The sequence below is a fragment of the Osmerus mordax genome, chromosome 21 (assembly GCF_038355195.1).
Source record: "Osmerus mordax isolate fOsmMor3 chromosome 21, fOsmMor3.pri, whole genome shotgun sequence".
Lineage (NCBI taxonomy): Eukaryota > Metazoa > Chordata > Actinopteri > Osmeriformes > Osmeridae > Osmerus > Osmerus mordax.
The window spans coordinates 13,268,416-13,284,378 of NC_090070.1; the positions used below are offsets into that span (position 1 = coordinate 13,268,416).

General features: G+C 51.4%; 1 protein-coding gene across 1 annotated transcript; it reads left to right on the forward strand.

The window, feature by feature from the left end:
• Window positions 1–6,301: 6,301 nt before the first annotated feature.
• On the forward strand, window positions 6,302–15,771 carry LOC136965058 (axin-1-like). Its single transcript, XM_067259050.1, has 13 exons — window positions 6,302–6,442; window positions 7,626–8,290; window positions 8,671–8,867; window positions 9,106–9,261; window positions 9,399–9,533; window positions 9,649–9,748; window positions 9,868–10,005; window positions 10,576–10,924; window positions 11,695–11,863; window positions 12,011–12,178; window positions 12,274–12,576; window positions 12,752–12,901; window positions 14,170–15,771. The coding sequence occupies exons 2-13, from the start codon at window positions 7,712–7,714 to the stop codon at window positions 14,294–14,296; spliced, it is 2,571 nt and encodes an 856-aa protein (XP_067115151.1). The 5' UTR covers window positions 6,302–6,442; window positions 7,626–7,711; the 3' UTR covers window positions 14,297–15,771.
• Window positions 15,772–15,963: the final 192 nt, after the last annotated feature.

Sequence of the window (15,963 nt, forward strand, 5' to 3'; positions counted from 1 at the left end):
GGAGAGAGAGGGGGGAGAGAGAGGGGGGAGAGAGAGGGGGGAGAGAGAGGGGGGAGAGAGAGGGGGGAGAGAGACAGTAGTTTGAGTCTGCTAGGTGTGTTAGCTTCATGACAGACTGCTGTCTAAAGGATTATAAAATGTCTTCAACGTAAATTACTCGTCTTCACAAATCTGGTCTTCACAATCTGGTCTGGAGACTGCTGACTCACACGCACACACTCACCAGTGTGAATAATGTCTCAACTTCGCGTCACTAATCCCCCCCGACTAGGCCTTGCTCGTCAGCTAACCCGCCCGCTAGGTTTACACAGCCCAGACTTCAGAGAGGGAAATGAATACCAGGAACATCTCGTGAAGGCTCCACTGCGATAAGGCCTACTGCTGTTTTTTGTTTTGATTGAGTCCGGTAGAGTTGGCGTGGTCGTGTCGTTGTTTCCTGGGAGCACGTGACTGTAGATGCCGGCAACAGGTGCCGAACTCAGTCCAGAGTCCAGCGCTTTTGTCGGAGGACCGTAAAACCGCCGACTGATAGAACCCACGCCGCCGCTCGTGGTTTTTCATTTAGCTGTGGACGTGCGTTATCTCCGTATCGCCGCTACTGAACTGTTGATACTGTAGATTAGTGAAGGAACTGACGCGCCGAGCTCAGGCGCCGAGCTCAGGCGCCGAGCTCAGGCGCCGAGCTCACGCGCCGAGCTCACGCGCCGAGCTCACGCGCCGAGCTTCCCGCTGCAGCCTCGTGAGGATACTGAGGATTCTTTTCTTAATCCTTGTGTTATCTTCGGGTCATTCTGACCCATCACACATTGTGACCCACCGTCGTATTGCGACAACTTTACCGCATTCAAAAACAAAGTGAAGCATTTCTTTTAACCGTTGGGGTGTCTCAGACCCCCCACATTGCGAAGGTTCAAAGAAAATGCTATTTATTTGTTTTTGTATTGGGTAAACACAACGATGGTTCGTTGTGAACCTTTGGGTCATGTGACCCGAAGGCAGCACAAGGGTTAAATACTGAAATATAATTTATTAAGGAATAATTTATTAAGTGGTAAAATGTTTTACCTTGACGATTGCTTAGTATTTTTAAATATAAACTGCCAGCCACTGCCGGATTGTGGTTCTCTGATTGTGGGGAGTACTTTTATGCTATACTGATTGGGAATGAGTGTAGTGATTATTTGAGACAAAACTCACAGACTCGAAATGTTGAAGTGGCGGTTTCTTTCTGTCACAGTGATTTAAAGTTTGAAAAAGGAGATTTTCCCTCTGGGTAGGCTTTGCCTGTCCTCAACGCACACACTCTCTCTCTCTCTGGCTCGCTCTCTCTCACGTAGACATCAGCTGTCCTGGGTTGGGGGCCCCTGACAGCCATGTCAGACCAGGGGCCACTCAGCCACTAATAGAGGAGCAGACCAGCTGTTGCTGAGAGAGAGAGAGAGAGAGAGAGAGAGAGAGAGAGAGAGAGAGAGAGGAGCGTTAGAGAGAGAGGAGAGAGAGAGAGAGAGAGGAGAGGTAGATCAAACAGACCAGACACAGCAGGGGGGCATCTGTTGGCCGTCCATTCTGCTGACGGTCTGATGTGTGTGTGTGTTAATAATCCATCTTTAGTAATGGGGGCCCTGCTGGGTGAGGAAGGACGCACAATACCCTTTCTTTACATATTTACCTTCAAACACACACACACACACACACACTCACAGTCACACACACTCACACACACTCTTGCGCAGAAGTCCTTGATGTTCGTCGATACCCCTGCGTGATGATGTCATAGCATACGACAGCGAGCGAGGGAGGGAGTGAGTGAGGAGAGGGTGAGGGGCGGATCGTCAACACAACAGAGACAAGATGGCGCCCGAGACCTCCACAGGACGTCCCTCGCTCTCCAGACCGTCCCATCACCACGGCGACCGGCCAAGCCGTGACTGCTGGCGTTGCGGCCGGTTTAACGGGATGACGAGCAACCGGACCTCCTCCGCCTCGCGCCCACGCCCCGCCACGGTAAGTCCGCACCGTTTACCGTTTGCTGGCGCCGTCGCGGCAGACACCCCTCGCCGTCCAACCACACGTCTGTTAGGACGTCTCTCTTTCGTCTAACGATTTACACCATTTCATCTTTCTTTCTTTCATCCTCCTTTCTGCGGCGGCAGACCTCTGCTGCTTGCAGGCCTCATCAAAGACACCACATCAATTGCTTTGACGGCCAGGAGAGTGTGTGTGTTTGATGAGAAGTGTGTGTAATGACGGGAGTGTGTGTGTGTGTTGAAGAGTCGTATCAAAGATCAAGACGCTTTCATGCTGATTTTGGCCTTTGAGGACTGGGCTGTTTTCTGTTTAGACATCCCTCCATTCCCCCCCTCCTTTCCCCCATCCCCCCACTCTTCCCTCCACCCTCCATCCCTCCACCCTCCTATCTTCCTGGAATCAGACATCCCTTCGATGTCGTCCCCCTCATCTTCCCAGTCCCACCGTCTCCTTGACACACAGAAAACCTTTTTCACGTTTTAGACGAGTGTCTGGGAAGGAAGTCTTTCTGTAGGTAACTCCCTCCCTCTCTTTATCTGACGTGAAACAATGTTTGAATAAGCAGCAGGAGCCCAGTGGATAATCCAGTGTGGCTAATCCAGTTGGAGAAGATGGCGGCCATGTTGGAGAGGTTATATTCTCCTCAGCACAAAGCCTCGATGGGAGGAGTGGGGAGGGAGAGAGGGAGGGAGAGATAGAGCAGGGGGTGAATGGAGAGCTGGAAGGAGGGAGGGATGGAAGGAGGGATGGATGGGATTGACACAGAGGTCTCTGCTCTGATGCCAGCGAGAAAGAAAGAAATAATGTGTTTTCTTGTCACCTTGCTAAGTTGAGAGTTTATGATCTATAGAGAGAGAGGATGGACAGAGGGAGAGGGAGGGAGGGAGGATGAATGACCAAGTTCATCCGGTCCTTCATCCTTGTTTTGTGCCATCACATGACTAGCAGGCCTCTCCTCCTCCCCACCCTCCTCCTCCTCGGTCCACAGTAGGCAGAGAGGAGGAGGAAGATACGAGAAGGAGAGAGGAGAGAAAGAGGGAACATGAGGACAGCGAGAGAAGAGGAGGAGAGAGGAGAGAAAGAGGGAACATGAGGACAGCGAGAGAAGAGGAGGAGAGAGGAGATAAAGAGAACAGGAGAAAAAGAGAGAGGGAGAGAGGCCAGACCTCTCTTTAAAAAACGACCATCTTCCATATTTATTTTTAAGTGCGCTAATCCCTCCCCCCCTCCTCTACCTCTCTTTCTGAGGGTCATAATGAAGATGTCACTCCTGCTTTCAGCTCCTGGAGAGGGCTTTGTGTGGGAGAGGGCGAGGGGATAAGCCTGTTTGAGACAGGCTTCATGCAGACGCCTAAATGTGCCCAGCTGGAACAAAGGACCCGGGCTCTCCACAGACGCTGGGCTGCGTCTTGACAGGCGGTTTCCTCAGCTGCTCTCCACTGTTAGCTTGCTAATTGTTGCTAATTTGGTCCCTAGAAATCACAACAACGGGGAAGTAAATATAAGATTACTGGGCTATCTTGCTGCCAGAGAAAATCTGCTTTAATCTGGCAGCTGGTGTCGCGGCCCTGGTTATTCTGTCGTTTTTCCCAGTTTTCCCCTGGTTGTGTGTTCCACTCCTGGTTTTTTCTCTCTCTCCTGGTTCCTGGTTCCCTGCTCTCCTTGGTCTCCACCCAGCTGGTGTCTGTTGTGATCACCCTCCCCAGTATATATACCTGCTCCCCTTGTCAGTCACATCACAGACATCAGACATGATAGTTTGGGCTAATCATGCATTTCTCACACAGACATTTTTTGTAAGTTGCCAAAAGGTCAACCACCAAAGAGCATTGATGAGAAGTAGGAGGCAAAAACGGAGGACAAACAATAAAGTATTTATATTTCTGAAACATAAACTAATCAAATATAATATATAAATCTATATGTAGGTATAAATGTACAGTACGTCATGCTCCGTAATGCTCCAACGTACTTTGCTTCCTGATGAAGTCATCAGAGTTCCGTGTTGTTATCTCTGAGGTGCCGCCAGAGCCGGCCTGTCACGTATCAACGTCGCCATGGTTACCCGTCAAGGGTCATAATGAGTTGGCCCTGGGTTAGGTTTGTAGTGCCGCATTTACGACACACGCTCACACACACACACACACACACCTGGCCCCAGTCAGCCAGGACTGTATATTTCCTGAGTGATAGTGATCATGGTGGCTAATGGTTGCAGTATCACGACCACTGCCAGAACTCTGTGGAATGAACCTCCTGTAGAACGTTCTAGAATGTGCCTTCTGCCTGGTGTTCTAGAACCCATTGACCTACTGTTCTAGAGTGTTTTACAACCCTGTTCTATAATGACCTTCTGCCTAGTTTGTGAGAATGTGACTCATGCTATATAGACAATATAATCATGTTACACTCTCTCTCTTTCTCACACACACACTCATGAATACTAATGTGTCTCTCCCATAGGCATCACTACATTTAAGAGGAGTAAGGTGTCTGTGCCCGTGTGTGTGTGTGTGTGTGTGTGTGTGTATGTGTGTGCGTGCGTGCGTGTGCATGGGAAGACAAGTATAACGTGAAGAATAATAAGCACACACACACATCCTTGAGGAGCAGGAGACCAGGTGTGTGTTGTCTCTCCCCTGTGGGGTGACCTTTTCTCCAGCAAGGGGATCCTGACCACCTTCCCCTAGGACACACACATACTCTCACACACACACACACACACACACTCTCTCTCTCACACTCTCTCTCACACACACACACTCTCTCTCTCTCTCACTCACACTCTCTCACACTCACACTCTCTCACACACCCACACACACTCTCTCTCTTTCTCTCTCTCTCTCACTCTCTCACACTCTCTCTCTCACACACACACACACTCTCTCTCACACACAATCTCTCTCACACACACTCTCTCTCACACACTCTCTCTCTCACACACACACACACACACACACACACACACTGTCATCACTGATTCATGACCACCTCCAGGCCCCCACCCACAGTTAAGACATCCAAAAGGTCAAGTTCATCCCCCTCTCTCTCTTCTTAGCTTCCTTCCACCTCTCTCATCCCTCTCTCTAATCCTCCTCTCTCTCTTGGTTCCTGTGTATTTTCAACTCCAGCTCAGGTGTGTTCACAGGCCACGCCCACCTGCCTGACAACATCCTGTGATGTCATGACACAACATGCAGAAGAGGGACAAATTCACAGGTATCACAAGTCATTTTTGTTCTCTCCTCTCTTCTCCTCTCCTCTTTTCTTATCTTCTAATCCACTCAGACCATTACCATGACACACAGACAGGTAGACAGGTAGACAGGTATCAGCAAGACAGGCAGACACACAGGCAGACAGACAAGCAGGCCACATGGCATGTCGATTACTTCCTTAGATTGATTGGTTGTCATTCTGAGTGATGTAGAACTGACTGACTACAAAGTCTCTCTCCCTCTCCCCTCTCCGTCCATCCCTCCTCCATCTCTCTCTCTCTCTCTCTCCCTTTCTCCTCTCTCCAACCCCTCACAGGTCGATGCTCACTTTGACTGACATGACGACAACCCTGGCGCGTGACTGGCGCTGACAGCAGCATGCGGCGAGCGCTGTCCTCCTGTCACTCATTGCACACCGGAGATGGGCTTCGCGCGTGGTGGCCAGAAAGGCAGGAACTGAAAGGTAGATAGATCTCTCACTCACTCTCTATCTCTCTCTCTCGTTCCCTCTATTGCTCCCTCTCTCGCGGTATACGGAATTACTTTTGATTGAGCGAGTGTTAGAATGAAGGAGTAGGATTTCATAATATTTTAATTGTTCTATGGATGTTTTGGGATAATGGGCTTTCGAGTCTTATAAACAAATCACTGAAGGACTTTCGTAATTAAACTTTAGATATCCGTGTTCAACGGTACGGCAATGTTCGGTTTCTTCAATTTTACCTTGATAAAAAATGTAAATTATTGTCACGTCTTTAGGACATGAATTCGGTAGTCAACAATAATAAAGTTACATCGTTGTCTCTGTGATTAGAGATAAGTACTATGGTGTTGTTTTTGTTTGTCTTATTTATTTACTTGTCAGGTAGCCGAGTCTACTGGGAAACTTAAGTTCTCGTAGCGAGATACTGTACATTCCGGTGTTCTTGCGGTCGTTGCAGTGTACCACTCGTACCGGCCCACGTCGCTGTTGAGCTCGCGCCTTGTACCACCAACACACTCACGCACGGAACGCACGTATTCTCTCCAACTCCGTCTGAGTGTGTCGGTGCTACCATGGGGAGTTGAGGACAAGACAGCGGCTTGTTTTCGTCCATATTTAACAACACAAACCTGTCCTTATGCCGCGTTTTGGAGATCGTTTTTCACCGCAGGATCCCCGGTGTTGTGTAAGGGGAGCCGGCATTCAGATACGGTATGACGGACACTTTTATATCAAGATACTTTAGGGGGGTTTGCTAGCTCGCGCTGAGCGGGGTAAAACGTGCCCTCGCTTTCTTGGGTTTGTCTGATCCCGAATCGAAGGATATTTCGTTATTACCACCTCTGATTGACCAAGCAACCCCTTCGCGTTGTAAGCGTTAACGCGTGAGGCTACGAATCGTGTCGCTAAACCAGCAAGTCTGTCCGAGTTAGTTATGTGTTGTGTTGCTAGCCAGCGAGCTAAAGTGTTTTTGAAGGAAAGGCCCGTCTTGTGCGGCTGTAGAGTTTGTTGGTGTACCCAGTGTGTGTACCCTTCCCCCCACCGTCTTCACCACAGCCAGCATGAATGGGACCCACTTCAAAGCGCTGGTCGCTATCAAAGTCGTTAGCCGAATAGTCGACCATCGTCTTTTACGTTGAAGTGCATTGTTTATTGCTAGCCAGCCAGCTAGCTTAGCTACTATCTAGTGACAACTTGTCTCGGCTTGGTTAGATGTACTGTTGGTGCTGTTGGTCGTTGTTTTGCTTTTGGATGGCTTTAGCCGGCTAGCTGTTAGCTCACGTGATGATGTACAGATCGTCAGGAGATCTAGCACCAAATGTTCTAGAAATGTCCACTGTTACTCATAGAAGTCATTGTTACAGTAGTAAATACGGTTCTAAATCACAGCTAGCAAGATGGCCATTGTCTCTTAACATGTTTCCAGATAGCTAGCCGGCTTGCTAGTGTGCTAGCTGGCTAACTGTTGTGTGTGGGATAGTTGAGTAGCTGGCTAGCTAAATTTCTTCAGTGAGTTGATAACCCTGGTTAGACACACTCATCCTGCTCAACTTGCCCTCCTCCCTTCCTCCTCTGTTTAGCTTTCTTCTCTCCTCACTGGTATATTTCAGCCTGCTATTCCCACTCTCCTCTGCTCTCCTCCTTCATCCCTCTTGTAGTCTTTCTTCATGGGATTCCTTTCAGGCTCAACTCCCAGTGTCATCCCTCTCTCCTCTCCTTAATCTGCTCCTCTCACCCCTCTCTCCTCTCCTTAATCTGCTCCTCTCACCCCTCTCTCCTCTCCTTAATCTGCTCCTCTCACCCCTCTCTCCTCTCCTTAGTCTGCTCCGCCTATCACCGCTCTCCTCTCCTCGCATTCCCCTCTCCTTAATGTCCTCCTCCTCTCCTCCTTCAGGGAGAACACCACTCAGGTTCGGTAGAAGAGGAGCACAACTGACCACGCCCCCAAGGGCCCGTCTGCGGCTAGCCAACCAATAAGACATGAGCGCCGTCAGAGACATGCCAGGGATTGGCTACCGGGGCAGCGTGCTGGAGGGCCACGCCCCCTTCACCGAGGACGCCCCTAGGCCCCCGGTACCGGGAGAGGAGGGGGGGGGTGGGGGCTCCCTCACCCCCCCCAGCCACGGCCGCCCCCCCCTCCCCTCCTTCTACCACCCCCCCTCGAAGGCCGACCTCTACCGGGACCCCCCGTCCGCCACGCCCCGCCGCCCCGATCTGGACCTGGGCTACGAGCCCGAAGGCTCCGCCTCCCCCACGCCGCCCTACCTGAAGTGGGCGGAGTCTCTGCACTCGCTGCTGGACGACCAGGAGGGGATTCAGCTGTTCCGCAGCTTCCTGCGGCAGGAGGGCTGCGCCGACCTGCTGGACTTCTGGTTCGCCTGCAGTGGCTTCCGCAAGACGGCCAATCAGGAGAAGAGGCCCAAGCTGGCAAAGGCCATCTACAGGAAGTACGTGCAGGATGGGGGCGGGATTGTGGCGCGCCAGATCAAACCCGCCACCAAGAGCTTCATCAGGGACTGTGTGGTCCGCCTGGCACCCGACGCCTCCATGTTCGAGCAGGTAACCTTTCACCCCTGACCTTTCACCCCTGAGCCCTGGTCCAGTTAGGGGTGTCTGTCTGTGAAAGAGATAGATCTGTGATCCTGGATCTCATCACTATGGATCTGGAACATGTTCTAGAACATTGATCAATCTGGAAATCTGAGCTGGATTCTAGAATGTATCACTGTTCTAGAATGTCCCTGTGTTTCAATGTTCTAGCCAAGAATCGAATCAATAATTGTGTGTCTCTCTGTGTGTGTCTCTCTGTGTGTGTGTGTCTATCTGTGTGTGTGTCTATCTGTGTGTGTGTCTATCTGTGTGTGTGTGTCTCTCCGTGTGTGTGTGTCTCTCCATGTGTGTGTGTCTCTCCGTGTGTGTCTGTGTCTCTGTGTGTCCAGGCCCAGACAGAGATCCAGACCACCATGGAGGAGAACACATACCCTCTGTTCCTCAAGTCAGACGTGTACCTGGAGTACACCAGGACGGGGGGCGAGAGCCCCAAGCCCCCCAGCGAGCAGAGCCCCCGGCCCCCCAGTGAGCAGAGCCCCCGGCCCCCCGGCTACCTGCCCACCCTCACCGAGGACGTGGAGTGGAGGTGGGTCCGTCACCGCGTGTTCTGTGAGGGGAGGGGGAGAGGTGTGTTCTGTGAGGGGGAGAGTCATGTTCTGTGAGGGGGAGAGGCGTGTTCTGTGAGGGGGAGAGGCGTGTTCTGTGAGGGGGAGAGGCGTGTTCTGTGAGGGGGACAGGCGTGTTCTATTTCTATTTGATCAGTTCTGAGCTGTCAGACGTGGTTATCCTGAGGTGACTGCGTGTGTGTGTGTGTGTGTGTCCAGAAACGGACATGCAGGGGGGGAGGAGGAAGAGGAGGAGGAGGAAGAGGAGTCTGGGGACACTCCAGCCAATCGGCTGACTCACATGCTGCTGATGGAAACCGCCCCCCAGAGGACCTTGACCAATAAGAGGACGCATGAGACTGGATGGGTGGACAGGTGGGTGTAGCCATGTCTCTCTCTCTTTCTGTGTCTCTCTCTGTGTGTCTCTCTGTCTCTGTGTGTCTCTGTCTCTCTCTGTGTGTCTCTCTCCACCCTCACTCTCTCAGTGTGTGTATCTACCCCCCCCCCCCCAGGTCCTGGAGGGAGCCGGTGAACCCCTACTATGTCAATATGGGGTACGCACACGCCCCGGCAACCAGCGCTAACGACAGCGAGCAGCAGAGCATGTCCAGCGACGCAGACACACTGTCCCTGACCGACAGCAGCCTGTAAGCACAAACACACACACTGTCCCTGACAGACAGCAGCTTGTAAGAACACACACACTCTCCTTACAGCAGCCTGTAAGCATGTCTTGCTGAATGGTGTGTGTGTGTGTTGCAGGGATGGGATTCCACCATACCGGTATCATCGGAAGCATCATCGCAGAGAGATGCATGACAGTGTAAAAGCCAACGGGCGCGTTCCTCTACCTCACATACCAGTGAGTACACCGACACACACACACCCACACGCACACACAAACCTAACCCTATCATTCCTCGTTATGATGGAGTGATTAATACTTTGTCTGGCACTGTGTGTGTGTGTGTGTGTGTGTAGCGCACGTACCGCATGCCAAAGGACGTCCAGGTAGAGCCAGAGAGGTTTGCTGCCGACCTGATCAGACGTCTGCAGACGGTGCTGAGAGAGAGGGAGGCCCAGGAGCGCCTGGAGGAGAGGCTGAGGAGGGTCCGTCTGGTGAGCAGGAGGGGGAGGGTGTGTGAGAGAGGGTGTGTGTGAGGGTGTGTGTGAGGGTGTGTGTGAGGGTGTGTGTGAGGGAGGGTGTGTGAGAGAGGGTGTGTGAGAGGGGGTGTGTGAGAGAGGGTGTGTGTGAGGGTGTGTGTGAGGGTGTGTGAGAGGGTGTGTGAGAGAGGGTGTGTGAGAGAGGGTGTGAGAGAGGGTGTGTGAGAGAGGGTGTGTGAGAGGGTGTGTGAGAGGGTGTGTGAGAGGGTGTGTGAGAGAGGGTGTGAGAGAGGGTGTGTGAGAGAGGGTGTGAGAGAGGGTGTGTGTGAGGGTGTGTGAGAGAGGGTGTGTGAGAGAGGGTGTGTGAGAGGGTGTGTGAGAGGGTGTGTGAGAGGGTGTGTGAGAGGGTGTGTGAGAGGGTGTGTGAGAGGGTGTGTGAGAGGGTGTGTGTGTGTATCTGAAAGGACCTGTGTGTGGCCTTGTTTAAGAAGAAGATATGTTCTTGATCCCCACAATGATGGGAAACTAAGATGTTTTCAACCTTAGTTGATATTTCTTGTTTGCATGTGTTCCTGACTCCAACAGGAAGAGGAGGGTGACGACGCTGACGTTTCCATGGCAACCACGCTGACGAGCCACGGCAACAAGCCCCTCCCCCCCTCTTCCCTCCCGCCCCTCTACGGAGCCCGCTACTCGGAGACGGGCGGTTACCATGACGACCACGAGGACAACCCGGAGGCAATCTTGGACGAGCACGTGCAGAGGGTCATGAGGACGCCCGGGGGCCAGTCGCCGGGGGCGACCACGGGACGCCCCTCCCCCAAGTCTCGCTCGCCTGACGGGGGTGTCGCAGGGTCGTACCCCCGGGGGGGGGTGGGGGGCAGGGGGCACAGGGCGGGGCAGAAGGGAGGAGACAATGCTGCTGTGGGAGCGGGTGAGACTCACACACACACCACACACACACACTCACACACACACCATACACACACACTCACACACCATACACACACACTCACACACCATACACACACACACACACTCACACACCATACACACACACTGACACACCATACACACACACTCACACACCATACACCACACTCACACACCATACACACACACTCACACACCATACACTCACACACCACACACACACTCACACACCATACACACACACTCACTCACACACCATACACACACACTCACACACACACCATACACACACACTCACACACCATACACACTCACACACCATACACACACACTCACACACCATACACACACACTCACACACTATACACACACACTCACACACCATACACACACACCATACACACACTCTCACACACCATACACACACACTCACACACACACCATACACACACACTCACACACCATACACACTCACACACCATACACACATACACACACACTCACACACCATACACACACACTCACACACCATACACACTCACACACCATACACACATACACACACTCTCACACACCATACACACACACTCACACACCATACACACACTCTCACACACCATACACACACACTCACACACCATACACACACTCTCACACACCATACACACCCTCTCTTGCGCTACATTTCTATATACATTTGAAGTTTTATTCACCTCAAATCTGAAAACAGAGATCCCAGTTTAACCCTTCACCCTGTGTGTGTGTGTCCAGGTGTGTTTCACCACAAGCACAACTACCACCACGCTCCAGGGGGCGTGGCTAGATCCTCGGAGGAGGCGGGGCTTAGGGGCCAATTTGTCTGGAATGGCGACGCCCACCACTACGCAGGGAGGGGTCGTAACTATGCCGACGGCACCGTGGAGGGCATGCTGGGATACGGGTGAGAACTGAGTTGCTGTAGTAACAGGGACGGGGAGGGGATGGACGAGGTCTCCTTTAGTCTCTGAACGGTTGAGATCTGTGTATGACCATTGCTGTGTGTGTGTGTGGTGTGTGTGTGTGTGGTGTGTGTGGTGTGTGTGTGCAGCAGTAAGGGCAGCACGTTGTCGAAACGACCCTCCAAGAAGGTGGAGTCTGGTGAGGAGGGGCGAGGCCTGGATACTCAGAGCCCATTGGACGATCTGGAGAGGAACCAGAAGATCCTCCAATGGATGATGGAGGGGGAGGCATTAAGACACAAGAAGAACACACACGGGTGAGACGCACACACACACTCACACACTCACACACACACACACATACAAACCAGGGCTCTGTATAACTCTCTGTAATCCCCTCTCTCTCCTCTAGGAGCAGCAGTGCAGGCGGCTCCAGCAGGAAGGGCGACCCCCCCTCCTCCTCCTCCTCCTCCTCCTCCCGCCCCGTCTCCGTGGAGCGCCCGGGAGCCGTGCACCCCTGGGTCAGCGCCCAGCTCCGGAACCCCGGGGTCGTGACCTCTCACCCCCACCCGGGGGTCATGCCCTCTCACCCCTTCATCCAGGACCCCACCATGCCCCCCAACCCCGCCCCCAACCCTCTCACCCAGCTGGAGGAGGCTCGCCGCAGGCTGGAGGAGGAGAGGAGGAGGAGCGCCCAGGGCCAGCAGAAACAGAGGTGTGTGTGTGTGTTAGAATGTGTGTGTGTGTGTGTTAGAGAGAGCTGTGGGGGTGGTGTGTTGGAGAGAGCTAGGATGTGTGTGTATGAATGGGTTTGTGGGTGTGCATGGCCGGCAGTGGGTAAGTGTGTGTGTGTGTAAACGAATGTGTTCTGTTTTGGCTTCTCCCATCAGACACAAGTCTGCCAAGCGGCCGGCCAATGAGAATGTGACGGTGGCGTACTACTTCTGTGGGGAGCCAATCCCGTACCGGACCTCGGTCAGGGGGCGGGTCGTCACGCTGGGCCAGTTCAAAGAGCTGCTCACCAAGAAGGGAGGCTACAGGTGAGGGGTCGTCGCCACGGGAACGGGGTTGCGGGGTGTGGTGTTGGTTGCTAGGAAGATGGAGAGAGTACTGTGAACATGTATAATACTGTTATTACTATGTTTAAAACAATAACATAATAATCAGGATACTGTTTATATACATAATGTAACAGTCAATACTATTACTGTCAAAATAAATTTGGGCTATTACTTATATATGAAAATTATTTTGACAGTATTCATATATAAGTAATAGCCCAAAATTATTTTGATATATATATATATATACATACAGTTAGGTCCATAAGTATTTGGACATTGACACAATTTTCATCATTTTGGCTCTGTATACCACCACAATGGATTTGAAATGAAACAATCAAGATGTGCTTTAAGTGCAGACTTTCAGCTTTAATTTCAGGGTATTTACATCCAAATCAGGTGAACGGTGTAGGAATTACAATACATTTTATATGTGGCCCCCCCCTTTTTAAGTCTGCACTTAAAGCACATCTTTATTGTTTCATTTCAAATCCATTGTGGTGGGAGTCAGATGGCTGAGCGGTGAGGGAATCGGGCTAGTAATCCGAAGGTTGCCAGTTCGATTCCCGGTCATGCCAACTGACGTTGTGTCCTTGGGCATGGCACTTCACCCTACTTGCCTCGGGGGGAATGTCCCTGTACTTACTGTAAGTCGCTCTGGATAAGAGCGTCTGCTAAATGACTAAATGTAAATGGTATACAGAGCCAAAATGATAAATTGTGTCAATGTCCAAATACTTATGGACCTAACTGTATATCTTAAATAAAATATAATCTATAAATATTGTATTGTATACATATTGTAGCCTTTTCCGATCATAACCTTTCTCCATCAATCCCTCCATCCTTCCCTCCTCTCCCTCCCTCCATCCTTCCCCCCTCTCCCTCCCTCCATCCTTCCCCCCTCTCCCTCCCTCCATCCTTCCCCCCTCTCCCTCCCTCCATCCTTCCCCACTCTCCCTCCATCCTTCCCCACTCTCCCTCCATCCTTTCCCCCTCTCCCTCCCTCCCTCCATCCTTCTAACCCTCTCCCTCCCTCCATCCTTCTAACCCTCTCCCTCCCTCCATCCTTCTAACCCCCTCCCTCCCTCCATCCTTCCCCACTCTCCCTCCTTCCCCCCTCTCCCTCCCTCCCTCCTTCCCCCCTCTACCTCCGTCCATCCTTCCCCCCTCTCCCTCCATCCTTCCCCCCTCTCCCTCCATCCTTCCCCCCTCTCTCTCCATCCTTCCCCACTCTCCTCTAGGTTCTACTTCAAGAGAGTGAGTGATGAGTTTGATTGCGGAGTGGTGTTCGAGGAGGTGAAGGAAGATGACGCCATCTTGCCCATCTACGAGGAGAAGATTGTGGGAAAGGTGGAGAAGGTTGACTGAACAGGAAACAGGAAGTGGAACCTCGGAAGCAAGAAGAAGAAGAAGAAGAAGAAGAAGAAGAAGAAGAAGAAGAGGAGGATGAGTCAGATAAAAGCTGAGAAGACGAGAGGAGAGAGACGTTTCTGTTGGGGAACTAAGGAGGGAGGGAGGAAGAGAGAGGGAGAGAAGTGAAAGATGTAGGTCATCTCCCTTCTGTCAGAGGAGAGAAGGGGAGGAGAGGGGGGGGGGGTGTAGGAAGGGAGAGAGGAAGATAGGCCAGTGGTCAAATAAGGGAAGGAATGAGTGGTTTTTTTGGAATGGAACCCAGCCCAATGCCTTGTTACCGAGACAACAGCTTTGTCCTGTAGCGACGGGAACCAACCTCTAAAACTACAGACTTCTGATGCTACGCCAGGCATTCAGACTGAAGAACAGGTCATCCCCTAGCCAGTGTCCACCATGTTTGTAGTTTCTGGAGGGATGCGTGTGTACTCAGGTACTCTTCTGTAGTTCTGACTAACCAGAACCTGCGTGCTTAAGTCTCTTCAGGACGGACCTCCTCTCGCTCTTCCTCTCCCTCCCTCTCTCTCTATTCCCACTGTTCTAACATTAGAACCTTCCCAGTGGACCTGCTTGTTCCACAAGGTTCTAGAACACCTCCAATCTTCTTCCTGCCCTCAACTCTGCCTAGTCTGTGTCAGAGCGCACTCTCTCTCTCTCCATCCCTCTCCTCCTCTCCCTCCCTCTCCTCTCTGAGCCTGAATGCCTGACACAACCAAAGACCATGTAGACCTGTCTCCATAGTGACAAGTGTTTGTGTGTGTCAGTGCTGTTTGTAACTAACCAATGAATCATGAATCACCTGTCGTCCCCCCTCCCGTTATGACAGTTTAAAGACAGGAAGTGGTTTATTCCTGACAGGAAGTGGATGTTTCCATTCCTGACAAGCATGTTGGCTGCTGGGGACGTCGTCACCGTGACGACGGGCTATCGTGTTGTCTGTGTTGTTTCTAAACCTCCCCGCCCTTTCAAATCCACTATTTATGCCGCCGCCCTCCCCCATATTAGAACAATCTGGAACAGAGGAGGGGGGGTTGTTTTTAATAAGATTATTATTATTATTATTATTAATCGTATTACCGAACAAGTGTCAGTGATTATGACCACGTATCTGTTCAATTTAAAAGCAGTGCCTTTTACGTCCTAAGTTAAAAGCCTTCACATGTACTCACCTCCTCCCTTCACCTCACCCCCGTGGTCACAATGTTTTTATTGTTAACAAGCGGGGTCATCACGTTGTTGTTGTTGATCATGATTATCATCCGTGTCTGGATTCTTCCTCCTGTAAATATGTACATTCTCATATTTCATGTGTCCTCCAAACCTGCCCGGCAACAGTGCGCTGATTGGTGTTTATTTTGTAAGATGGCGCCGTGTGGGATGCAGGGCCACTTTTTAACAAGGTACTTGGATAATAAAGAACTGTTGGATAAATACCAAGCTGTGCGCGTGTGTGTAGCTACACCACCATGCTGTTTACAGAATATTACCGACATTTCATATGGGGGGGCGGGGGTATACATTATTTTATTTTTTTTGTATTCACGTTGATATGTTATAGCACAATACTTAAATATCAATTTCGTCTGGATGAATAAAATAGCCTACTTATCTGTTAACAGAAGTTT

Coding starts and splice junctions, on each gene's coding strand:
- LOC136965058 (XM_067259050.1), top strand. CDS start 7,712: ATGAGCGCCGTCAGAGACATGCCAGGGATTGGCTACCGGGGCAGCGTG. Junction 9,749..9,867: donor TTCCTCTACCTCACATACCA/GTGAGTACACCG, acceptor GTGTGTGTGTAG/CGCACGTACCGCATGCCAAA. Junction 12,577..12,751: donor CAGGGCCAGCAGAAACAGAG/GTGTGTGTGTGT, acceptor TTCTCCCATCAG/ACACAAGTCTGCCAAGCGGC.